Raw genomic sequence first — 23,227 nt, 5'->3', positions numbered from 1 at the left:
CGCGCTCAACGAGAAGCTGGCGAAGGAGAAGCTGGCACAGAAGGAGGAGCTCGATGCCGCGGCCAAGAAGATCAAGAACCTCCAACAGCACAGGGATAAGGCCAAGGAGCTCTCCGACCAGGTGGAGTCCTACAAGGAAGAGCTGACTCGCTTCCGGAAGGCCGAAGCGGAGCTCACCAAACTCAACGCCAAGCTGAAAGCCGAGGTCGAAGCACTCGCTGGTACGTCACCCGCAGCCTCAGCGTCGCCCAGTACTCCGTTCCACTCTTACACCTGCGTCGTGTGCGGTGGTGCGTGTGCGTTCGTGTTGCGCTTGGGCCAACAGGAAATAGGGACGAAGATCAACGCACTCGGTCCGAGATGGAGGAAATGGAATACACGATCGGGGTGCAGAAGGAGGCGCTCGCGGATCTCGAGAAGAGCCTCGAAGAGAAAGAGCGGACCGTACGTAGCCGTCGTTCGCCTTTTCATGTTTGGCCCTTCAATCCAGCGAAGCTCACACCTCTTTTTGTTGGCCCGGCGCACAGCTCGCGACGGTGCAGGAGCAGAACGGACAGCTGGTGGCTGCGTTGAAGAAAGCCGCCCAGGAGGCCAAAGATTTGGGCGACGCCAAGAGCGACCTCGACATCGAACTCTCCAAGCACCAGCTTCAGCTCTCCACGGCTCAGTCCGAGGTACGTGCGACCGGCCCGTGTTTTCTCCCGATGCCCCCGTGTGTCTGTGGTGTGTGTGTGTGACTTGGCCTCAGTCCACCACTTCTGCTGCCCTGAGCTGACAGTGAGTTGTTTTCTGCGGCTACAGGTAGCGACGCTGCGCGAAAAGGTGAACAAGCTCGAGGCCGAGCGCAAATTGATCGCTGGGACGGCCGCCGCTGTCGCCGCGCGCCCGCCATCGCTGCAGGCCGAGCTCGAGGCGCTCCGGTCCAAGGAGAAGGTCGCCGGCGAGGAGGAGCGTCGCAGCCGCGAGGCCGAGGAGCGCGAGCAGAAGCAGCGCGTCGAGAGGGAGTGGGAGGAGCGCGAGAAGCAGCTCCTACAGAGCCATCAGCAGGAGGTGGAAGCGCGCCGGGCGCTCGAAACGCAGATGCGTCGCGAGCAGGAGGAGCGCGAGCAGAGGGAGCGCGAGAGCGACAGGGAGCGCGCGAGGGAGCGCGCGACGCTGCAGCAGGCGCTCGGCGAGAAGGAGGCCCAGGTGCTCCAGCTCACCGAGGAGCTCAAGCGGCGCGAGCAGGAGCGGCTCGACCGGGAGATGAAGTGGCTGCTCGAGCAGCAGGAGGCCACGGCCAAGCTCAAGGAGCTAACCGACCAGGCCGCCACCCGGGACGACGGCGCCGAAAACGAGATCCAGGCCTTGCGCGGGGTGATCGAGAACGCCAAGCGCGAGCGCCAGAAGCTGCGCCTCCGCAACAAGGAGCTCGACGACGAGCTCAAGCGGCTGGTGCAGGAGCTGCGCCAGGCCGAGGACCGATACGCGCGGCTGCGGCTGCGCGCGCAGGCCGGCGGCGGCTTCTTCGCGTCGCTCTTCTCGTGCTGCCTGCCGGTGCAGTCCAACTTGCCGCTCCACCACGACGGCATCGCGCTGCCGGAGACCACGGGCGAGTCGGCCGATCAGGAGCTGCGGGTGATGACCCGAACGACCAGCAACAGCATCAGCAGCAACAAGCGACGGCCGGTGGTGATGTCGCCCAAGCGGCCTCTCATTCAAGGTGGCGAAGACTACGACGACGATGATGACGAGCTAGAGCCGGCCGTGCACGGCGCCGGCGTCGGCCTCGGTCGGCGGTCGTTGCTGTCGCGGGTGGAGGACAGCAGCAGCAGTGGCAGCGGCGTGAGCAGCGGCGCGGTGACGCCCGACACGTCCGAGGCCGAGAAGGAGAGCGAAGGAAAGAGCGAAGGCGAGAGCGAGCGGGACTGGCCGCGCGTGCTAGTGTAAGTTGGCTGCTGCGACTTGGTCGAACATAAGAGAGATTAACGCCATTCTCGTCAATTCTAAGAAGAAAGCAGCAAAGCCACTGCCAACACACAACAGCCGCGTTAACAAGAGTACTGCAGTATGAGGAGAGCAGCGACGAGCGCGTGGAGAAGGCAGGCAAATCCACCCCACGGTAAGTGCACACTTTATCTTTACATCTTTGTGAGATGCCGATTGTTGACTTTGATGGCGACAGGGGGTAGTGGAGGTGGCGGCGGCCGAATGGTGCGGTACGCTGTGGGCCTCCCCATCGCGTTCAAGCTCGGCCTGGACCTCGGCAACCTTGTGTCGCCTCTCCAAAGCCACTACCTCGAAGATGAGAAAGAAAAGAAGACCGACGTGTGGAACGCGGTGGGCAGCGACCTCGTGGAGCAGGTCAAGACGAGCACGCCGCTGCAAGCGCAGCTCGGGAGTGAACCCGCCTCACGAGTGCAGGTGTCCGATGTGCTCTCCCTCAGCAAGAGCCACCTCAAGTGGCAGTTCTTTACGCACTGCTCGCCAGACGACAGCAAGGTGCTTACTCAGCTGCCCTCTTCCTTTTTCTCACGGCGGTGCCGCGTTCGGTGGTGACTGATCGCGAGTGAATGGTCGGCAGGAGGAGAGCCTGTGGGACATGGTGACGAACAACCGGGTGGTGATGGCCACGGAGGAGCTGCAGCTGCAGGTTCCCCTCAAGACCCGAAGCAAGGGTGCGAGCGATCTGTCCCTCGTGGTAGACACTCACAACGACGGCCGCGGCTGGAAGGTGCCCCTACTATCTCCCTCGCCCCAAAGCGGGAGGTCACTGATGTCATGTGCGTGGTGGATCCCTCTGGCACAGGTCGACAACGCCTGGGTGGAGACGCAGGGCGAGGGTGCTGTGTGTGTTCCGCTGACGCCACCGCGCCACGCATGAACGTTTCAACACGACCGCACTTACTTCTGCGCAAGTGTGTACTAGTCAGCCTTGCATGCAAAGATGGAAGATAGAGAACAAGGAACAGATGCTATTGAGGTAGTTGTTGTTGTTGTTGATGTTGTGACCTGCCCTGCACCAAACCCACTCTGTACATGCGCGCACGACAATAAGCGCAAAGATCCGTCGTGGTAGACCTCCGGCCCGACGTCGACCAAGCTTCTTCTCGGGGTTGCTTCCTTCGTGTCGCACCGCTCGGGTCGACTAGATCTTGGTGGAGATGTACTGGTTGTAGATCTCCATGTTCCTCCTCAAAATTTCTTCGCACGGACCCATCACCCGGTTGAAGCGGTCCCTGTCCATCTTCACCACCTGCACGCAATGGGAAGAGAGGGGGGAGGGGGGGGGGTTAAACCTCCAACAACAACAACGACGAAGAGGGAGGTGAAGGTGAAGCCTACCTTGACATTGCCGATGGCGGTTACGGTGGCGGCTCTCGGCCTGTCGGTGAGAAGGGCAATCTCACCGAAATACGAAGAGGGATACAGGCGAGCGACCTCCACCTCGCCCTGCTCGTTGACCTGCGACACCTTCGTCTCGCCCTGCAGTGAACATGGAAGAAAGCCATCAACACCAAGGACAAGGGGGAATAGCTCGAAACAACATAGCGAGCGAGACAACAAGAACGGGGAAGGGCGAGGGTACGTCGACGATGATGAAGAAAGAGTCGCCCCTCTCTCCCTGACGAATGATCACCTCGCCGTCGTGGTAGACCTCCGGCTCCAGCGCGTCGGCGACAGTGAGCCTCTCCCAGTGGTTGAGCGGCGCTGAAATGGACAAAGAGAGAGAGAGAGAGAGTGAGAATGGAAGAGAGCAAGTGGTGAACGGACTGGGAAAGGGAAGCCAAAGGCGAAACACGCAGCGGACACAACAAGAGGGGGCACGGTACCAAGAATGGGGACCTTCTCGAGGAAGCCCTCGTACATCTTTCGCTTCTTGATGGTGGCTCCCATCAGGATCCTCCTGTAGGTGACGCGGTCAATAGCCCACAGCGTCACGTCGGTAGCGGCCTGGAGTGCACATTAGAGCAACGCATGGTCAGCGATGGAGATTTTTCGTTCTCTAGATTACGTCACTTGGGGCTGTACCTTGACAGTGGCGGCTCTCTGAGTGCCGTAGATGAGTGCAAGCTCGCCGAAGCTGCCGCCCTCCCTCACGACGCTGACCCGCTGAGGGGGCTGGCCCTCCTTGGCGATCCAGATCTCACATTCGCCCGACTCGACGACGTAGAAGTTGTCGCCCTCGTCGCCCTGCTGGATGATGATGTCGTTGGCGTTGAATTTGACCTCCACCATGGCATCGAACACCTGCCTACGCTCGTCCTCCTCGAGATGGGCGAAGAGAACGTTGGTGCGCAGCGCTTCTTCGAGAGCTTGCAGAGTTTCGGGGCTCTTGGGCGTGTTGGGCACGCCATTGCCTGGCATATCTGCGTCGAAGCCGCTCAGGTCCACAGGCTCGGAAGAGATGGCCATCCTTCGGCGCTGCAGGGAGCGGTTGCCGCTGAGGGTAGGATCGATGTCGACCGGGCCGCCGTCGGGCGAGGTGACCTGCATGTCCTCGCGACCATACTCGCCGCTCTGATCGAGGTGATTGCCGTTGCCCTTCTTGTCTTGCTCCATTTCCACGGCACCATTACCCTCGTCTTCACCACCGGCTGACTGTGGGCTGCCATTCACTTGCAGAGTGGTAACGGTGGACGAGCTGCCGACAGGCGATGAAGTCGAAGAAGAGAAGGAGGAGGAGAAAGATGAAGAAGATGACGAAGCACCAGAGAAAGAAACCGAGTTTCGCTCGAGCTTGGTGTGCTGAAGGTAGTTGATCATGAAGTTGATGGCATCCTCGGGCTTGTGTATGTACAGCTGCGACACGAGATTGGAAAGCAGCTGATCGATGCCTGTGGCCTTCAGGTACTGCTCCTCACGCTGTGGGATTCGCACAACATTCGCCAAATTGCTGGTGGTGAGGTCCATTCTGATTCGAACGGCGGTGTCAGTGGGTGTGATCGTGTGAAGATGAGAGCTCAGCTGCCTGCGGCGCCGCGTGTGTGGCCGTGGATACCCTCTCCTCTTATCACTCGAATTTTCTTTAAAGGAACACGAGAAATTTCATCCACTCCATAAAATAAAAAGAAATCAATTTTCAGACGACTTTTCTGCGGATATTTACTTATTAATTTTTGTGAGCACAATCTCGTTCGAGATCTCGTGCAAGGGGGCGAAAGGAGAGATGGAGGAGAGTGGCGGGGACGAGGAGCGACAAACGGAGGCGGAAACGCGAAGTTTCACTATCAAGGGCTTGCTGGAGCGATCCAACCAGGCGGGGCGATGGACATTGGGCCTCATCATCCTCTTGGGGGTGGTCTTCATCTGGGTCTTTTCCGGCGTGCTCATGCAGGTGCCACCGCTCACTTTGCAATTATTTTTGCATATGCATTAATCTGACATGCAAATATCTTTATTAATTCTATCTTTATTTTGATTTTGTCGTTTCCCAGTACATCTTCACAAACGCCGACTTCGACCATCCGTTCTTCCTCACCTACTTCTCCACCTCGCTTTTCACCCTCTACCTTCTCGACTTCCTTCGCGACCTGCCCTGGCTGTACCCTCTTCCCCTCTTCTTTCCCTCTTCTTGCCCTTCCGCGTCGCTCATCTTGTGAACGCGGGCCTGGGCACAGAAGGGCGTGCTCGGCGCGTACACCACCCAAAGACGAACGGAAGGAGCTCATCGTGAACGACAGCGGCGTCGGATCGGAGAGCGACGACCTCCACCAGAGTTCGCCAACGCCAAACGGCGCGAGCACGCACATCAACGACGTCGGCGCCACGCGAGGCGGTGGAGAGGAGACCAGCCACCACGCGTACGATCGGCTGCGAGAAGCGCCGCCGCCGCTGGAGGCAAAGAGTGACGACGACGACGCCGGGGAGGCGAACGGCTACACGTTCTGGCAGATCGCCAGGACGTCGCTCATCTTCTGTCCGGTGTGGTTCGCCGCCAACTACTCCTACAACAAGAGCCTCTCCCTCACCAGCGTCTCGTCCAACACCATCCTCTCCTCCACATCGAGTAGGGCTCCCCTCTTCCCCCACTCTCGTCTTCTCGTGTGTCGCGGAGGAGTGGCTAACCCATCACTTTCTTGCGTCTGTGTGCTGGCCGTGTGCGCGTGGCCAACAACAGGTCTGGGCACGCTGTTTCTGGGCAGCGTACTTGGCGTGGACTCGTTTTCGTTCGGCAAGCTCATCGCCGTGGGGCTCAGCCTGGGCGGCGTGGCGATGGTCGCCTTGACGGACTCCAACAGCAGCGACGGCGACTCGCTCGCCGGCGACATCCTTTGCCTCATCGGTGCGCCCTCCCCAAACCCACCGATCACCGCAACGACTGTCATGGGCCCTCCCAGCTCACTGCGCCGTGCCCTTCCCCCCTCCAATGTAACATTGTTACACCATCGGTGAATCTCGCAGGCGCGGCGTTCTATGCGCTGTACGTGGTGCTCCTCAAGCTGCTCATCAAGGACGAGACCAAGCTCAACACCCGACGATTCTTCGGTACCCCCCCCCTCCAGCTTCTCCCCTGACGGCCGGTGCGTGACTTCCTCGGGTGGGTCGTGCAGGGCTGGTGGGGCTCTTCAATGTGGTGATGCTGTGGCCGTTCGGCTTTCTTCTGAACTACACCGGCATCGAGTCCTTCGCCCTCCCCTCGGTAGAGATTCACCGCCCCATGTAGTGCAGCGTTTGATCGCGGTTTTGCTGATTGTTGGTTGTTGTGGCTGTTTAGGGTACTGTCTGGCTCTATCTGACGATCAATGGGCTCATCGGCACCGTGCTGTCGGATTACATGTGGCTGTGGTCGGTGCTCCTCACCAGCCCGCTCGTGGCCACCATCGGCCTGAGGTACCCACCCCAGCCACTTGTCATCGACCTGCTCGCCACATGGGCACTCACCCACGCGATCTCTCTCTCTCTCTCCGCACAACAACAGCCTTACGATCCCGTTGGCGATGCTCGCCGACATCGTGCTCAAGGGGAAGAGCTTCGGGTGGTTGTACCTGTTGGGCTCGACCGCGGTCGTTGGTGGCTTCCTGCTGGTCAACTGCGACGACCTCTACGTGCGCTTTCAGCATCGCGCGTGGGCATGGTTGCAGCGCCGGCTGCCGCTTGAGAGATGGACCGCACTGCGCCCTTCGTGGTCCTTCCCTATTGCTCGGCCAGAACATGCGGCCCTCCCGGAAGAATAGTAAATTATTTATTTATTTATTGATTGGAATTGTTCCTAAAAAGGGAAAGTCGAGTATTATATTATATTATTAATTATATTAAATTGTGGTCCCAAATGTACACCCCGCGGGACCAGGCCTCGGGTTAGTTGGTGGCAGCAGTGCAATACTGGCTGACGGGCTGCTTGCGGTTGATGACGCCATTGCAGTAGGGCGCACCGGTCCAGTTGCCTGTCGGGTAGGCCCAGCACGCGAGCGTGTAGTCGAAGGCCTGGATGAGCAGGCTCCTGAAGCTCGAGCAGGCCCACGTATCGCATGTTACGTTGAGCACCTGTCACGCGGACCGTCGAGTGAGCTCATGCCATGTCATCAAGAGAAACGAGAGAAGAAGAAGAAGAGAAGGACGTACGTCTGCCACCAGGTTACAATCGCACCAGCAGTAGTTCCCCTCGGGATAGCACGAGGGAAGTGAAGGCGGAAGCCTGTTTCTGATGCAGCAAGAGTCGTGCGCCGCGCACGCCAAATCCATGGCATCGACGGGCGGACATTCTGTTGGTGGGCATTGGCGTTGGCATTGCGTGAGAAGCAGCGCCCACGACCACTCGCTCGCGGGTGAAGCCAACGTACGCTTGGCGCATTCCTTGGTGGGACGGCACTTCGCCCAGTTCTCGCTCTCACCAGCATTGCACTCGTCGGGAACGTCCGTCACGCACGCGGGGCACGCGGTCCCGTTGCAGCAGTCCTTGATGGATGATGCACCCAAGATGAGGTCGCGGCATAAGCACTGCACGCTGGGTGGAGGGTTCGTACCTGATAGCCGCCATGCCCACCACCGCACCAATTGCCGTACCAGCCCAAGTTGTATCTAGAGGGTAAATTAATTATGGATTAATTTAATTGGATTAATAGATTATTATTAATCCAATTAGCTGTGTAATGTGGATTACTTTTCGGAGATGGCTTCGGCACGTAGCCGCTGCTCGTTCATTACGGCGGCAGAAACAGGTGCAGGCGTGTGTCGCGGCTGCCCACTCGCCCCTGAAATGATGAAGATGGAGACGATGATGAAGAGGGAGAATCCCAGATGCTCGTATCGCATTTTTTGTGTAGAAATGAAGGGCTTGCAAAGGTTGCCGTGCGGTTTGGTGTGTTGTTTGGAGGAAGTGGTTGTTATAAGTTGGTGTTCTCGTTCAGTTGTGCTGCGCCGTGCGTGTGTGGTCGCGTGCTGCGTACAACGTCTTTTCCGTTGACCTCGCACACGAAGGTTCCGCCACGACAGGAATGTGGTGCGCGTGTGTGGTTGCTGCGGAAGTGCGCAAAAGTTTCATTGGTGCGCGAGGCGACAAACGAGACGGGGGAAGCTGCGGAGGTAGCCGCGTCGGCTGATGTCGAGGTTGATGATCTGTCGCTCGAGGAGGAGAACGAACAGGGTGACGACGGTGAGGAGGAGCTGCAGGCCGGCCGTCTTCTGCCGGGCGAAGGTGTGGTAGCCCGCGTGCAGCCACACGAGGAAGATCACGAGCGCGGCGAGCAGGCAGAGCATCATGCAGAGGAACCACACCCACCCGCCGAGGCAGCCTCGCAGCGGGTCGGGACACCAGCCGAACGCGCGCGCGAGTACTCCGCTCCGCCCGTCCTTCTCCAGTGCCACCGCCGCGGCCGCGCGCGCTTCGTCCTTGTGGTTGTTGTTCTCCTCACCAAACACCTCAGCTTCATCGTAGTCGGTCTCTTCTCGTGCGCGGGCTGCTGCGCTTCGCGCCGCCTCGGCGCTGTCGTCTGAGTTCACGTCGTATACCGCAGTGAGTGAGGAATGCGCACCACAGAGAATGAGGAATGTGTGAAGGGAAAGGCAGGGCACGCATACCTTTGATGCGGCGAACGATCTTGAGCACGAGCTTGACGCTCATGAAGAGGTGGAAGAGCATGACGACGAGGAGGCAGATGATCTCGAGCGAATAGGCAAAGTCGAACATCGTCGCCAGCGCAATCCATGTCAGGAAGAAGGCAAAGTGGAGCACGAAGACCACTACCACGGGCAGCAATACCCACACGTTGGCCTTCTTGTCGTTCGCCTCCTGCTCGTCTCCCATCGCATCACCATCCTGCAATCGCACAAGCTAAAGTCAGCAATGCACGCACACGCGCACACGCACACGGTACCCTGGGTGGAACGATGCTCTGTGCGCGCCGACGTTCGCAGAGGAGGAAGCACGAGCAGCAGAGCATGAAGGCCAGCGAGCCCAGCCGATGGCGCACAAAGTCGATGGCCCACGGGACGAAGCATAGCAGGTTGACCGCGAACAGGGGGATGACGGTCGCCTTGGCGAACGGTCCGAGCATGGAGGTGTAGAAGTCGATCAGGAACGCCAGGAAGCCGGCGCACAAGAGGTCGCACAGGAGGGGCGACCCGATGAGCGCCCGCAGGTAATTCTCCCACACCGCACTCCGCTGCTTGCGCCGCCGGAGATCGTCTTCGGCGGACCACGCCGCCTTCTCGACTTCCCACAGCCGCTTCTTGAGGTCCAGCATCTCTCGCTTCATCATCAGAAAATCGTACTTCATCTCCTTGGCTAACAGCGCAGCGGCACGCACGTGTTACACACAAACGTCAGAACTGTCAGAACTGACTAGAAAGGAAAGGAGGGCCATTGCTTCATGGATACCTTTGAGGAGGGAGCACACGCCGGCCTCTTCGAGCATGTTGGCCTCGGCTTCGCTGAGGAGGATCTCCTGCTCGATCACACGGGCCTCGCCGTTCGCGATCTTGATCTGGCCGGCGGCGCGGAGCGATGCCGCGGCTACAGTTCCCAGAGCGAGGTCGGCCTCGAGCCCTCCCAGCTCGCCGCGGAGGCGCAGGATTCGGGCGCGGCACCGCTGGAGGCCGCCCTTGATCTGGGCCACCTCGCCTTCGTGCAGGCGATGCCTCGAGTTCCTTCTCGCTGCTGCCGCTGCTGTTGCGCCCGTCTCGTAGCCGGAGCCGCGTGGCCAGTAGCCCGAACGCCCGGCGCGATCACCGTAGCCATGGAGCACATCGCCCATCTCTCCGGCGGCGCGGCGCAGGCTGGGCGTGCCGGACTCTTCGGCGGCGGCGTAGTCTTCATCGGCGTCCGTGTCGTCCGCATCCCCATCGTCGCTGTCGCTCGTGGCAACATGCACCACGTGTCCCTCCTCGTTGGCGTAGAGTTGGTGGTCGACGCTGCCGTAGCCCTCGGTAGCGCTGGTGGGCCGTCCGCGTCCGTCGATCGACGCCGCACCGAACTTGGCCGTGTTATCAGTGTAGAGATGGTCGTTCTTCCCTCCCGGCGGGCTGTTCCCAGCTATATATCCGTCAGCGCCCGCCTCGCTGTGCCTGTCGGCGTTGACCCAGTCGACCACGTACTGTATGGCCAGGAATACCAGGGCCAGCATAAACAATCCGATCCCCGCGAGGTTCAAGTAGAACAGCAAATATGCCTGCGCGCGCACACGTTCATCGGCAGCGCGTTCATACAATGGCGAAAATGATTGTGTGTGTGTGTGTGTTGTGTGTGTGTGTGTTGTTTGTGTTACCTTATCCAGGCCGGCCTCATCGCTCTCGGGAGTCATGTGCCCACTACTGTCGAATGCCACCACGCACTGCGCCATGCTCAGATCCGGATCGGGGTCGTCCCGATTGCGTACGTAGGCCTCCATCTGCGTGATCGACCACCTCGTCGCTTTAGCGCACCAGACCACTCCCGTGTCAGAATCGCAACCGCGTACCCGCTTGAAGCTGAGGTAGAGGGCCGTGTTGGCCTGCTCGGCGGTGACGTTGGCACAAAACGGCGGCAACGACACCGTCACCTGTGCCGAGTTCGCCCATCAGCGAACCAAGTCTCGACGCAAGTGTGAGAGAAGAAGTTCGGTAACGCATGTATGTACCTCTTTCATTCGCTGCTGCGGGTTGAAGACCCAGATGGAGAGCAGCGGGAAGAGCTCGAGCGGCAGCACCACGTAGAGGCACGACGTGCTCCACGCCCAGGAGTCGCGCACCCCCGGCAGGCCGCTGGTACCGTTCCACCAGTCGACGTCAACCCACACGATCAGCGAGTGGTCGCCCTCCGTCGGGAACAGCGCCTGGGAGATGGTTCTGCAACGAATGATTGTGAGTCGGGGGAGGGAATGAAGATGAAGAGGGAAGTGGTTGTGTTGTGTGGTGCGTGTACCGGTAGTTTTTGTGGTCGCGGTAGAGGTGATCGGCCACGGAGCTGACGGTGGCTCGCATGCACTGGTCACGCACGGGGAGGGGCGGTGCCTCGGTCAGCTGAGAGGTGGCGCTGCTGGCAGTGGACAGGCCACACGATGCAAGGAGGAGGAGACCTCCAAAGATGACGAGAACAAGCGAGAGGGCCGGTGATGACCACATGCGGTCCTTTGGGCGATGCGCCCTTGACAGGAGCTAGAGTAGTCGCAAGGGCAAGGGAAACGGCGGCTGGGGATGGCGGTAAGAGAGAAGGCTTTGGCGGAGAGAGCTGATGATGGTTGCGCCAAGTTTCCTTCGCAGCAGGTCGGCCTTGATTGTAGCGTAGGTTGGTTCGTTAGCGCTCTAAGCAGGAGAGGTGAAGCCTTTGCTTCCTTGAGGTTCTGCCGCCCTCGGAGCTCCTCACCTCCTCTTCGCGGTTGGAATGACTCCTGTCCATCAAGCTTGTCAGACCAATCCGAAAACTAGACCAAAAAGACAGGAGGCCTGCTCGGGTGTGGGATCAGCTTTTTGGTTGTAAACCAAAAGCGAAGACTTTGCGAAGAACGAAAGCGAAGGGCTTGGTGGTGGGCGGTCTTTGTTGGACGTTTAGTGAAAGCGTAAAAGAAAAGAGAGAAGAGGGAGGCAGAACCGCCACACGGGGTCACTGCTTTGTGGTGAAGGCCTCGGGCGGAACAAGTCCCTTGCCCTGTTGGGTGCGTCGTTTCGCCAGGGAAGAGTCAGGCGGGTGAAATCACGAACAAGGTGGTCATGGCTATATAGTAGAGTTTACCTTGAGTTCGTAAAAGTTGGCGAGAGCCTTCGCGTAGTCCCAGCCGTTTCGTTCGAGGCACGTCCTGGCCGTCGCAGCGTTCATGTCCGTCACGTACGACAGCTTTTGCACCAGATCCTGCATATACGTTGGTAGCGACGGAGCAATGAGAGACCACTCGCCACCACCCACGCACCATCACAATGTACCTCGCTTGAGGTGGAAGAAGTGAACGGACTCGAGCTCGTGGAGCCGAAAAGTGGCACGGTGGACTTGGTTGGCGTGAGCGAGAGGGAGGAGGGAGGAAGGGAGAGGCTGGGTCCCGGGCTGCCGATCTGCGGTGCCTTGGCCTGAGCGTCGCCGGAGGTCTGCACGTAGTTCCGTACGTGCAGCATGTCGTTCATCACCACCACGGGCAGGCCGTATTGCAGGGCGCGCGAGCCGGGTGGAGCCGGAGTGAGGAGGAAGCTTCGGTCGAACGAACGATTGACTCCCGTTTCCACTGTTGCGTGTAGTGTGAGAGCGTTGTGCGCGTGTCACAAGACTGCATTAAACGTGAACGCTCCGCCACAAGGCTATGCGTACCTTCCCAGAAGTGTCCGTGCACGTTCACAGCCATGATCTGCAGGGTCCCGACTGGTGGGAGCATGTAGGAGTCGACCGTGAAGTGTTCGAGCTGATGATGCGAGGCCGGCAAAGTGGACAGCAGATGCACGATATTCACGCGCCCTGTCTGCAGGCGCTCCACCCTCCGCTCCATGTCCTCCACCTGCATAGGTGAATGGAACAGTAACGATCAGGCCTGAATGCACGTCCGAGGTGTAGACTTGCGCGCGTACCTTGAGCAGGTTCCTGCTGGCTTGGAGATACTCGCTGAGATTCTTTTGCTTCTCCTTCTCGCTCAGCCGTTCCAGAGCGCCGGTGGTAAGCGAGAAAAAGCTGAAGTCGGTGTAGACTTCGAGCAATCCCTGCCTGTTCTTGTCGTAGAGCTCATAGAACCTATGCGTGCGGTGGTGTACGGGCGCAACCATCAGAACGACGCTGGTGGAAACAAAGCATAAGCGGACTAGACGTACTTTCGGAGGAAATCAACGGCGAGTGTTTGGCGCTGCGGCGAATCGAAGAAGGACGGCTGCGAGGGGGGCAACACGCTCTGCAGGACGTAGGTCGGGATGTCGAATGAAATAACCGGTTGGAGCTTGACCCTATCCAAGTACTTGAGCGCCGGGAAGCGACGAGTAACTTGGCTGCAATTATTGAAGGAATACGCCAGTTGGCGCCGCAACCACGTCAGAGACAGTCTGGGAGCCGAATGTGAAAAAAGTTCGAGAAACGACAGCGAACCTTCTGTAAGTGGCTTCGTCAAGCTCGGCGGAGATGGGGTTGCCGGCCAGCACGAGCTCGCGCAGCTTGATCTGCTTGAGATTATCAAGCTGCTTGAAGTCGGAGATATTGTTTTCCTGCACGGCGAATGCGAGCTTAGGCACTGACTCGCCCGGGAGGGGCACCCGCGCGGGTGCGGTGTGGTCTAAATGTGAAAAGAAGTGGCGCAGCGCACCTCCAAGCTCAGATTCACCAGGCCGGAGAAGTGGTTGGTGAGGTCCTTAAACGCATTGAGGTTGTGAATGCGGTTGCTTGCCAGGTTGATTGTTGAGACCTGTCCGAGCAGACGAAAAGCAAGCTTGAGTGAGAAGCTGTGCCACAAAAATGACAAAATAAATAGAATATAGAATATAGAATATAGAATATAAAATATAATAATCGACGTACCGTGGGGCACTTCTGCGCGATGACAGACCACAGGGTACGCATGGTCGACACGTTGTTGAAGTCAATCTTGAACCCTTCGACCTCGATGCCCTGCAATTTGGACAGGTTGAGGTAGTTGGCCTGGGCGTTAAAGCGGGGCTCCACGAGGGCCACCAACGCGCCCTTGTACTTCTCCGTCATCGCCGAGGGGCCGGAGTACTTGACCGACCGGATGAGAAGCTGCAAGCGGCAAGGTGACGAAACACGCTCAGTGAGTGATCCAGCGACGAGCAGCAGAGCGCTGCACAAAACACAAACGAGGGTGTGGCAAGTGAAGTGACGCACCTTTTCTTGGTTGTATCGGATGCCGCTCAGCTTTTGAACAGCGATGGACTCTTGGCGATTGTCGATTACGAGAAACGCCTTGCCATCCGTAATGTAGCTCTGGCGGGGACAGGCGGAAGAAGAAGCAAACGGAATGGGTGAGGACGCTCACTAGGTCACGTGTGTACGGCTTGTCGTTGCCTGCGACAAGAGTGACGGGGCGAACGTATTACCTCGCTCACGGTGAAGGGCTGTTCGGCTTTGTTCTGAAGGAACTCCACCAGATCTTGGATCTTTGTCTCGGGCGTGACGCCTTGCACCTGTATTAGGTGGCCATGAGTCGTGCCCACAGGACATTAAGATGCGACGAACGTACCATCAATTTGAATCCAAATTGCTTCTCGGATTCATAGTCTCCGTTGCCTCCTCTGCCACCTCGAGATTCGCCTCGTCCTCGCCCACGGCCGCGACCTCTGCCTGCATGACAGTGACCAATTTGATGTTGATCGCCAACGGGGTGGGACATGTGAGCAAAATTGGGCTGTACCTCCACGCTCGCGATCGAATCTTGTGGCCAGCGCGCTCTTGACCCCCTGGCGTTTGGGTGCGCCGCCCCGACCGCCTCCACCGCGACCACCGCCGCGGCCACCGCCCCTTCCGCCACCTCTGCCGGCACCTTCCCACTCCATCTTTCTGTATCGATGCGAATATGTAGTTGTGATTATCCAATTCTTAGATAAATTTATCTTCGCCCAAAGCTGCAGGTTTCCTGCACACCAAAAAATTAATTGTTTTTTATTCCGTGCTGTTGGTCTTCAGTCTGGGTGGGATCCAGAGGCTCTCGATAGTCAGGAAGCTGGGAGGGAACGGCCACATAGGGGAACAGAGGCGACGGGCTGCGTGGCGGGTGGTCGCGAGGTGGAGGTTTCCACGGTGAGAAAGTGGGGTAGGACCCGCGCACGGAGTGAGCCTCTCCCATTGCCTTATCCAATTGACTGAGTCGGTAGGAGGAATGCAGAGAATGAGCTCTGGTCCGCGCCAACTCCAAGAGAGCTCACCGTACCTCATCTCTGCGTCGATCCAGTAGAAGTGTTGCCGGAGTGGGTGCACGAGCTGGGTGAGCTGGCCAAGCTGATCGTAGAGCTGGTGCTGAAGCATGACGCTCACAACCTCTCGCCAGAACATGCCGCGGGACCCAAACTCTGTGATGACGATGGCCACGGACGCCGCGTCGATGCGGGAAAAATGCTGCACCAAGCCTGCGTGGTACACTAGCACGTATTGGAAACGAAACGAGCCAAGGGGGATTGCAATCGATGGTACGGACCTCGCAGGTGCTGCTCGACCGCGCCGTGATTGTTGAGGTGGTTGAAGATTATCGCCCGGCAAACCAGAAGGCAAGATACATGAATTCCGCACAGTCTCGGTGGTGGGCTTTCACTGAGTTATGACATGAGTGGGCTGAGCTGCGGGTAGCAACGCAGTGTGCGTCATTCTCAGCGTACCCATAGATTTGTATGAACCCATCCTCATATCTCTGAAGTTCCTGGAGTTCTTTGGTGAAGTCTTGGTAGATTTGGCTCGGTGGCCTTTGCGGCACTGGTGCGAGGCCACGAGCGACGGTTGGTAAATGCAAATCAGGGGGGCAACAACGGGCCACAGTTCGTACCTTGGCGGGAGGCCTCGGTCAGGAGGACGATGTTCTTGTAGCTCTCAAGCAGCCGCGCGGTGAAGTGCTCATTGAAGTGGGCGTGTATGGCCATAGGCCTGATGGCGAATGAACAAATCAGTCATTGGCTTTCTGCAGGCTAAGCTCGAGCGTGGTGCGTACCCGATGGCTTGCCATCCATTAGCATAGTGAGGGCTGCGCAGCGCCTTCTGTATCTCTCCTTCGTAGGATGTGGTCCGATCCTTGATGGCCATCATCTTCAGCGTGCCGAGATACAGCCCGTCATTCTCGGCCTGCATCATATGGAGGTAAATTGCAGACCTAGCAAAGAGTTGATGGTGGCAAGGCGTGTACGACATACGCCCAGCATTTGGCAAATGTTCTTGCACAAAGACAGGTAGTATGTCTCCCGTTCGTGTCCCTCCGACCCAGTTCCACTGAAGAGCATTGCCGCCCACGACTATGCGGGGAAGCAAGTGAATGAGCCTCGAATATTGTTTTTTCCCAAAGAAGGGGTAGTCGCACCATGTGTTTGAGCAGACAGGCAACATCGTAGTTGGAGGAGTCAAACACATAGGAGAGATGCTCTCGCGCCTTCCAAAAGAATTCGCGGCCATGCGTGACATCCCCCAGTAGTAGATATCCTGTAGGTACGCACGTACGCGTGAGACACTGTCACAGACTGTGACTTCTTGCGCGGAACCGTGCGGTGAGATCTGTACCCATGCTGACAACGTAATGGGCGGCAACGGAAAGAGCACTTCTTTCGGCCGTCCCGTGATCTGTGTTGAAGATGTACGACAGCGTCGGGTACTCCACCATCGAGGGATTGATTGGGCTGCGCGCGAAATAAAGTTAGCCCGCAGCGCCAAACGTGCTGCGCTTTGTGGGTGAGGGCACGTGTACAAAAAGCCCCATATCTCGTGGCGGTAGAGTTGGCAGAACCGGTGCAGCGTATCCGTGAAGCCCAGCTGGGCGTCGCTCGTCCAAGAAGCCAGTTGTGGCTCCCCGACAGGCACGCTGACCGCGGCGCTCGCCCGCTCTGGCCGCACCGCTGTCCTCTCCTCCCGACCGAAGCCTTTCTGGTCATATCGTGCCAGCTCGGCCTCAGTTCCGTCCTCTTCCTCTTCCTCCTCGCTTTTGACAGATCGGCGTTTGTTGGTGTCGCCCGACCCTAACCTTCCCTTTTCCTTGGCCGTCGCTCTCCGTCTCTTCGGGCTATGTGTGCTGCCCTCGAGCCTCGGTCGCTGCTCTCGCACCGGAGTGGACTCGGACGCAGGGCGAGGGCTGCCGTTTCCATTTCCAGGCGACGACGATGAGGGTAGCGGAGCGTTCCCGCTCGCAGACTGTGAGGTCATGTTCTCGTAGAAGAAGGTGGTCTCGTTGTGCTTCACCAACCGGCGCACCTCTGATTAGACATGCAGAGTCCCGTCAACGACGATGAGTGGAGCCCACCGCAACGAGGCACGGAGGTGCGTGCGTACCGGCGCTGGGGAAGACGCGTTTGAACATCTTGCCGAAGGCGGCGTTGGTGGTGGTCTCGAAGCGGTGCTCAGCGCAGAAGGCCGAGTAGGCGGCGTGCACGTCCTTCTTGAGCAGCATGCTGCCGGGCTTCTCTACGTAAGTGCGCCCTAACCTGGTAAACCGCGCAACCGTCGGGACGTGGCGAGTCAGTTTCTTATGAGCCCAGGTGACCGACAACCGCATCTGATCGGCCAACAAACTCCGACTACCACCAAGATCCCACACCAAGAGTCTGGCATCTAGGCGATCCTAGGTGAGGGCAGAGATTTAGGGCAGAGAAGATGCTACGAAGTAGAAGTCCATCGATGGACATAAGTAGTGGAGGCCGAGCGTGGCCGGCTGCTAGATACGCGTATGGTGGAGGGAAATCCGGTGACCCAAATATTTCTAAAATAGGGCAAATCAACATCCCTGAGGCTCCACCTCTCACGCACGCCACCATCGTCCAGAAGATTTGAGATGGATCGCTGGCACAGCAGAGAAGCGTGCAATGTGTGAGGGTCAAGTACGCTCCCTCCAAAAGACAAGAGGATAACTCCTAACTGAATCGATTATCTGCCCTTCACTGACAAAGGAGGAGGGGGCGGCACCAAATGAGGATGTGTGGCATCGCTTCTTCCTTGCTCTTGAGGAAGATCGAAGAAGATTGATTGTTCGTCATCATCATCGTGCCGCCGTCGCAGCCAGGATTCGCTCACGCACCCTCGATTGCTGTGTTCGCTGCTCTGCTCCACCATACCCCTAATAAGGTACCTTCTTTGCCCTCGCAACCAGCCAGAAGCAACGCCGGCAATGTCTGTGTGTGCGTGTTGGTCGTGTGAGTGTTTGTTGTGGGTTTCTGCCCCCTAAAGCGCGAGAGGAAGCGCTTTCTTCTGCCCTCCCGTCTCCGTGGTGTGAGCCGGTGCAACCTTTCCGGACTGGCCCGTGATAACGAGCTCTCTCAGATGGCCTTCTCTCGCGGCCACCCGGTGCACGAACGCGCCACCCAGCGCACGGAAAGAAGGGAGAAAAGGCGGCGGCACTGGCGGAGGGTTTTGGTGCAGGCGGACTTGTTCGTCCAATCAACGAGTGAGGTTAATCTGGTTAGCTGAACAAATCGTGCAGACGAGCAGACCTAGGAGACGGGAGTGCCGATGGCACCTGCACGTGCGCACCGTTACACCGGATACCCACCAGTAGAAAAAAAGGCACTACGCGCCCTTTTAGCCTGTTCGTTGGGCGCAGATTTCTCACATCGCTGTATTGAGGCGCTGGCCTCTTGATTGATCTGTCCGGGGGGGGGGCAGTGACGGCACATTCGCCTCGCCTTGATTGGGGGCTTCCTTCCCGTTCGTACGTGTGGTGGGTGTTGGGGTCTTGCTCCCGCGCCGGGTCTCGCTCTGCGCGCGGCACACGGCCATGCAGGAACGACCCAGCCGCCGCGTACCGTGTAGAGGCCGCGCCGTGAGGAGAGCGAAACGAGCTACCGTACGAGAGCAATCATCGCACAGGCGGAGGTATCCGCTAATCCCGCCACTCCCCGATTGGAAGCGTGCTTGGTTGGCTCTTTTCAGTGCTTCTCCGGCTCCTGTTCAGTTCGACTTCGACCCCGCAACACACCAACATTCACCAACAATGAGCTCCACCAGCCGATCAAGCGAAAGAACAAACAGGCCTCCCTTCTCTGCCCTGTGTGGCGTCTTTTTCTTCATCGTTTTCTTCGTCGCAGCCGGCGGAGTTGGGTCGGCCGTCGCGCAAGAAGAAGATGGACCCGTGGTGAGCACCACCTACGGCCCCGTGCGGGGCTTCTACCAGTCCTCCGCCGAGCAGGGGGGCAATCTCACCCGCGCCTTCCTCGGCATACCCTTCGCCGCCCCGCCGGCCCGCTTCGCTGCGGCCACCGCGCCCGCGACGTGGACGGAGGCCATCAACGCCACGACGTGGCCCGCGCCGTGCGTCCAGCCGGCCTCCTCCCCGAACCCCAACCGCACCATCGGCAGCGAGGACTGCCTCTACCTCAACGTGTTCACCCCGCGCGACGCGCAGGCAGGCGACGATCTGCCGGTGATGGTCTACGTGCACGGCGGCCGCTACTGGACGGGCGAGTCCGACCAGTACGCCGGCCAGTGGCTTTCCGGCAACGGTCGCGTGGTCTTGGTCACGATTCAGGTTCGTGCTTCTTCGCCGGTCCATCTTAGCTCCTGTGTGGCCGCACGCGAGGAGTTAAAATATTTTAACTCCTGTTATGCATTAATTACCGATTTATCTGCCGAATTGTTGTTGGAACATGTTCGCGAGCGGGTTTTATGATTGTCTTTTTTTTATTATTCACAATTAATTGTTGTGACCTCTGCAGTGTCGCCTGAACATCTTTGGTTTCTTTGCCCTGCCTGAGCTCGAAGCCAACAACAGCCTCAACCTGGGTCTGCTGGACCAGCGCCTGGCCCTGCACTGGGTGCGTGACAACATCGCCGCATTCGGTGGCAACCCCGATCAGGTCACCCTCTTCGGCGAGAGCGCCGGCGCCGGCTCGGCCCTCCTGCACCTCATGATCAACCCGCCGGGCGAGTCCGTTCGGGCCGACCAGCTCTTCAAGCGCGTCATCCTCCAGAGCGTCTGGCAGTGGGTGCTGCCCACGCTCAGCCGGAGCAAGGCCGCGTCGCTCTCGTGGTCGGCTCAGCTGGGCTGCAACCAGTCGACGACCGCCGAGGTGCTCGCCTGCATGCGCGGCCTGCCCGCCAACAGCATCGCGCCGCTGTCGACCACGCCCCAGATCAACTACTTCCAGCCGCTGGTCGATGGCGACTTCCTCGAGGACCAGCCGCTCGTGCTCATCAAGAAGGGCCGCTACGCGACCAACGTGACCGTGGTGATGGGCTACAACGCCGACGAGGGCAACTTCATGGCCAGCACCCGCCTGGGCTTCAAGGGCCCCGAGGACAACATCACCCAGGCCAACTTCCTCACGGGCGCCAAGAACCGGAGCCTGGCCTACTGGCTCACCGAGGCCGAGATGAACCAGGTCATCGGCTGGTACAGCGCCTCGACCGCCAAGCTGGGCTACTGGTACGGCCTGGGCAAGATCCTCGGTAAGTCGCACCACCTCAAATCGGCGTTGATGTGTCGTGAATGCGCACATTGCTGACTTCTCTTCCTTCTCTTGATTCAACTTGAAGGCGACTTTTACATCATCTGCCCGTCGATCCTGGCCGCGCCCTACCTGGTCGACCGCGCTGTCGACGAGACCATCTACACCTATGTGTGGAACCACACGAGCGTCAACAACGCCAACCAGTACGAGGGCGCCGCCCACGGCAACGAGCTCGTCTACGTCTTCAACAGCACGGTCTACACCCCGGGCTACAACCTCAGCGCCGTCGATCTGGCCCTGGCCTACCGCATGATCCAGTCGTGGTCCACCATCGCCACGCAGGGCGCGCCGCAGGCCGGCTGGCCCGCGCACAACGCCACCGAGAGGCGTGCCTTCCTGTGGCAGCAGTCGACGGTCGACTACGACCCGGCCCAGGCCGCCACCATCCCCTTCGCCCAGCTGAGCCCGCTCTGCGGCAAGTGGGCCGCCTACTTCAACGTCTCCTCCACTCCCGCCAACAGCGGCGCCTCGTCGCTTCGGTCGTTCTTCTCTTCGTTCTTCTGAACGGAATTATTGCAATGATCGGCACAATCGTCAATAATAACAAATAAACATTTTATTTTACGCGAGTGATTGTTTGCAATTCAATGAGACAAATCAAATGGGCAGCGCAGCAGGCGCAAGAGAACGCCTAGACTCACGGGGTCGGTGTGGATCAAGGACCAACGAAAAACACGGGGCGCCCGCCTGGACTTGGAAGGGAGCGCTGGCCGTCTTGGTGATCGCCGTTGCGATTGTGGTCTGGAATTACTCTTCGCCCCTTCCAACATCGTACGGCTTCGACTTCACGGCCACTCCACCGAGGCTGATCTTGCAGCCCGAGCTCAGTGCCCAGGTTCGTGATTTCGATGCGATCTTTGCCCACCTCTGGGCCAGCAAGAGCACACATCTCAAGTACGCGTTCGATGCTCGAACGGTGACGACCAGGCTCGTGGAGGTAGCGCTGCCCACCTCCTCAACATCGGAAGATGACCAGCCGCCAGCGATCATCAACTTCGCCCTTCAGAAGGTCGAGGGCAGAAGGCACAGGTACAGGAAGACCACACCACCAAGCCAAGACCATGGAGCTTCGCTTTTGCTAATCACTCCCAGGCCCATCAATCCAGTGGCTGAGCTGCACGAAGTGGTTCAGCCCTTCACGACGGACAGCGGAGCGTTCAACTTCAACAACAAGGACGCCAGTGAGGTGCTGTTCACGATCGACGTCGTCCGGTCGCAGCCTGCCCACGCGGAGTCGCAGCACGCACACGACCAGGAGCAGCAGAAGGGGTGGACCAGCGAGCTGGCCGGCGTGCTGGTCAACAGCCACCCGTTCGCCTACGGCTGCGTCGTGCTCGTCGTGCGCACGGATCGCATGCTGCCTCAGGTCCTGACGCAGGAGGCGATCGAGGTGGGCCTCCTGCTGGCAGCGCAGAGCACCGAGGGCCTGCGCGTGGGCTACAACTCGCTTGCCGGTACCGTTCTCTCACTCTCCCACGCTCTCTTTGGCACTTTTTATTGAACTGTTTGGCCAAAGGCGGCGCCTCCGTCAATCATCTGCACTTCCAGGGCTGGTACTTCAACGCCACCCCCGACGGACAGCTCCCGGTGGAGAGCGCCCCCTTTGCGTTACTGCGATCGTCTTCCGGTCTGGCCATCTCTCAATCGCAAGGTGCGCCTTCCAGTCTGTACGAATGCGACTCTGGGAGGGGTGGCTGACCATGCGCGTGGGCGCCTCCAGGCTATCCCATTCGCTCGCTGCTGTTCTCTACACACGCAGAAGACGTGTCGCCAGGCCGCCTTTCTGCGGCCGTCTATTCGTGTGTGGACCACCTGTTGCGACATAACATCCCTCACAACCTCATCTTCTCTAGCGGCGGGCGGAAGTACTGTGCACCACCCATTCCTTCCTCAATCCGCACAAACGTTGATCAGTCGTGACCGCTCACTCTGTTCGACCTCACCTGGTTGCCTGGCGCGCAGGGCATATGTCATCCCACGCAGATTCGCGACGCCCAACGTGTGGGACCAGCGCGCAGGCTTCCCTGAAGTGGCCGGACAGATTGTCACGGTAAGCCAGCCACCGCGGTGACCTGGACAAGGAAACCTTGACATGGAACTGTGACTCACGACTCCTTTACAGGTCTCCGAGGAGGCGTTCGCAGGGCTGGAGAGTCCCTACCAGTTTCTCGAGGCCCTGTCTCTCTCGCGAGAGGAGTTTGCCGACGTGCTGGCGGCGTGTTGTTGATCATCACGACAGAGAGTACACAAGATCGATCGTCTTCTTTGTAGCCGTGGCGTAAGCGCCAGCCAAAACACTTCCTTTGTTGGTGTCGCTGACAAGACCTCCGGAGGTAGAGGAAGACTCAGAGGAGGTCGTTGGTGGTGAGTGGGACGACCACCTCATTCGGGTTCTCCAGGCGGGCAAGCTCCTGCTCGAGCTGCGCGAGTCGCTCAGGCGAGCACGCAGCCGGAGTGGTGAACTCCATGTGGTACTCGCACTTGTTCGGCTCCTACGCGGCAAAAAGGTGAGACAAGGCGGGAGGATTGTGCAGACCATGGCATGACGAAGGGGATTGTCACCTGCACGGAGAGGACGGTGTTGGTGTCGCTGCAGGTCAGCTCCACGATCGTCTTGCGGTCGGGACCGTTCCAGCATCGCTCACCACCAATGTACTCCATCTTCGTGTGTTCGGCGTTGAGCCACGAGCCCCACTCGCTGCACACGGCCAAGCATGATCGTCGC

The 23,227-nt window shown here is 59.0% G+C and overlaps 11 protein-coding genes across 11 annotated transcripts; 4 read left to right on the top strand and 7 right to left on the bottom strand.

Annotated features, from left to right (window-relative positions):
• Positions 1-360: 360 nt before the first annotated feature.
• ACA1_310830 (uncharacterized protein) lies at positions 361-1,929 on the top strand (the record flags this gene model as incomplete). Its single annotated transcript, XM_004338219.1, has 3 exons — positions 361-444; positions 528-674; positions 802-1,929. The coding sequence occupies 3 exons, from the start codon at positions 361-363 to the stop codon at positions 1,927-1,929; spliced, it is 1,359 nt and encodes a 452-aa protein (XP_004338267.1).
• A 225-nt stretch (positions 1,930-2,154) lies between these two features.
• Positions 2,155-2,863, top strand: ACA1_310820 (uncharacterized protein; the record flags this gene model as incomplete). The annotated part of the gene is made up of 3 exons (XM_004338218.1): positions 2,155-2,481; positions 2,633-2,713; positions 2,789-2,863. The coding sequence occupies 3 exons, from the start codon at positions 2,155-2,157 to the stop codon at positions 2,861-2,863; spliced, it is 483 nt and encodes a 160-aa protein (XP_004338266.1).
• A 264-nt stretch (positions 2,864-3,127) lies between these two features.
• ACA1_310810 (cAMPdependent protein kinase type I-alpha regulatory subunit, putative) lies at positions 3,128-4,893 on the bottom strand (the record flags this gene model as incomplete). Its single annotated transcript, XM_004338217.1, has 5 exons — positions 3,128-3,235; positions 3,325-3,465; positions 3,569-3,690; positions 3,813-3,933; positions 4,012-4,893. The coding sequence occupies 5 exons, from the start codon at positions 4,891-4,893 to the stop codon at positions 3,128-3,130; spliced, it is 1,374 nt and encodes a 457-aa protein (XP_004338265.1).
• A 256-nt stretch (positions 4,894-5,149) lies between these two features.
• On the top strand, positions 5,150-7,157 carry ACA1_310800 (integral membrane protein duf6 domain containing protein; the record flags this gene model as incomplete). Its single annotated transcript, XM_004338216.1, has 8 exons — positions 5,150-5,317; positions 5,418-5,524; positions 5,601-5,989; positions 6,101-6,265; positions 6,385-6,468; positions 6,534-6,622; positions 6,698-6,813; positions 6,902-7,157. 8 exons carry the CDS (start codon positions 5,150-5,152, stop codon positions 7,155-7,157), a joined length of 1,374 nt encoding a protein of 457 aa, XP_004338264.1.
• A 124-nt stretch (positions 7,158-7,281) lies between these two features.
• Positions 7,282-8,235, bottom strand: ACA1_310790 (uncharacterized protein; the record flags this gene model as incomplete). Its single annotated transcript, XM_004338215.1, has 5 exons — positions 7,282-7,423; positions 7,546-7,618; positions 7,764-7,878; positions 7,947-8,001; positions 8,084-8,235. 5 exons carry the CDS (start codon positions 8,233-8,235, stop codon positions 7,282-7,284), a joined length of 537 nt encoding a protein of 178 aa, XP_004338263.1.
• A 225-nt stretch (positions 8,236-8,460) lies between these two features.
• Positions 8,461-11,520, bottom strand: ACA1_310780 (uncharacterized protein; the record flags this gene model as incomplete). Its single annotated transcript, XM_004338214.1, has 8 exons — positions 8,461-8,912; positions 9,001-9,238; positions 9,297-9,706; positions 9,800-10,589; positions 10,686-10,808; positions 10,878-10,958; positions 11,037-11,244; positions 11,321-11,520. The coding sequence occupies 8 exons, from the start codon at positions 11,518-11,520 to the stop codon at positions 8,461-8,463; spliced, it is 2,502 nt and encodes an 833-aa protein (XP_004338262.1).
• Positions 11,521-11,998: 478 nt separating this feature from the next.
• ACA1_310770 (TAP Cterminal subfamily protein) lies at positions 11,999-14,868 on the bottom strand (the record flags this gene model as incomplete). Its single annotated transcript, XM_004338213.1, has 13 exons — positions 11,999-12,043; positions 12,128-12,244; positions 12,316-12,608; positions 12,692-12,875; positions 12,946-13,105; positions 13,183-13,353; positions 13,451-13,566; positions 13,665-13,763; positions 13,877-14,095; positions 14,201-14,299; positions 14,413-14,499; positions 14,556-14,656; positions 14,727-14,868. 13 exons carry the CDS (start codon positions 14,866-14,868, stop codon positions 11,999-12,001), a joined length of 1,833 nt encoding a protein of 610 aa, XP_004338261.1.
• Positions 14,869-15,233: 365 nt separating this feature from the next.
• On the bottom strand, positions 15,234-15,942 carry ACA1_310760 (uncharacterized protein; the record flags this gene model as incomplete). Its single annotated transcript, XM_004338212.1, has 4 exons — positions 15,234-15,427; positions 15,507-15,619; positions 15,685-15,778; positions 15,849-15,942. The coding sequence occupies 4 exons, from the start codon at positions 15,940-15,942 to the stop codon at positions 15,234-15,236; spliced, it is 495 nt and encodes a 164-aa protein (XP_004338260.1).
• A 204-nt stretch (positions 15,943-16,146) lies between these two features.
• On the bottom strand, positions 16,147-18,039 carry ACA1_310750 (uncharacterized protein; the record flags this gene model as incomplete). The annotated part of the gene is made up of 6 exons (XM_004338211.1): positions 16,147-16,308; positions 16,374-16,492; positions 16,571-16,686; positions 16,755-17,256; positions 17,333-17,484; positions 17,963-18,039. 6 exons carry the CDS (start codon positions 18,037-18,039, stop codon positions 16,147-16,149), a joined length of 1,128 nt encoding a protein of 375 aa, XP_004338259.1.
• Positions 18,040-18,986: 947 nt separating this feature from the next.
• ACA1_310740 (carboxylesterase superfamily protein) lies at positions 18,987-22,729 on the top strand (the record flags this gene model as incomplete). The annotated part of the gene is made up of 10 exons (XM_004338210.1): positions 18,987-19,520; positions 19,708-20,440; positions 20,528-20,984; positions 21,163-21,220; positions 21,338-21,531; positions 21,595-21,956; positions 22,019-22,153; positions 22,223-22,301; positions 22,465-22,552; positions 22,625-22,729. The coding sequence occupies 10 exons, from the start codon at positions 18,987-18,989 to the stop codon at positions 22,727-22,729; spliced, it is 2,745 nt and encodes a 914-aa protein (XP_004338258.1).
• Positions 22,730-22,847: 118 nt separating this feature from the next.
• On the bottom strand, positions 22,848-23,163 carry ACA1_310730 (uncharacterized protein; the record flags this gene model as incomplete). Its single annotated transcript, XM_004338209.1, has 2 exons — positions 22,848-22,994; positions 23,065-23,163. The coding sequence occupies 2 exons, from the start codon at positions 23,161-23,163 to the stop codon at positions 22,848-22,850; spliced, it is 246 nt and encodes an 81-aa protein (XP_004338257.1).
• Between the last annotated feature and the right edge of the window lie 64 nt (positions 23,164-23,227).

Source organism: Acanthamoeba castellanii, assembly GCF_000313135.1.
Source record: "Acanthamoeba castellanii str. Neff unplaced genomic scaffold scf7180000083780, whole genome shotgun sequence".
NCBI classification, from domain to species: Eukaryota; Discosea; order Longamoebia; family Acanthamoebidae; genus Acanthamoeba; species Acanthamoeba castellanii.
The sequence above is the reverse complement of the archived record's forward strand: the minus strand, read 5'-3'. Positions and strand labels throughout refer to the sequence as shown.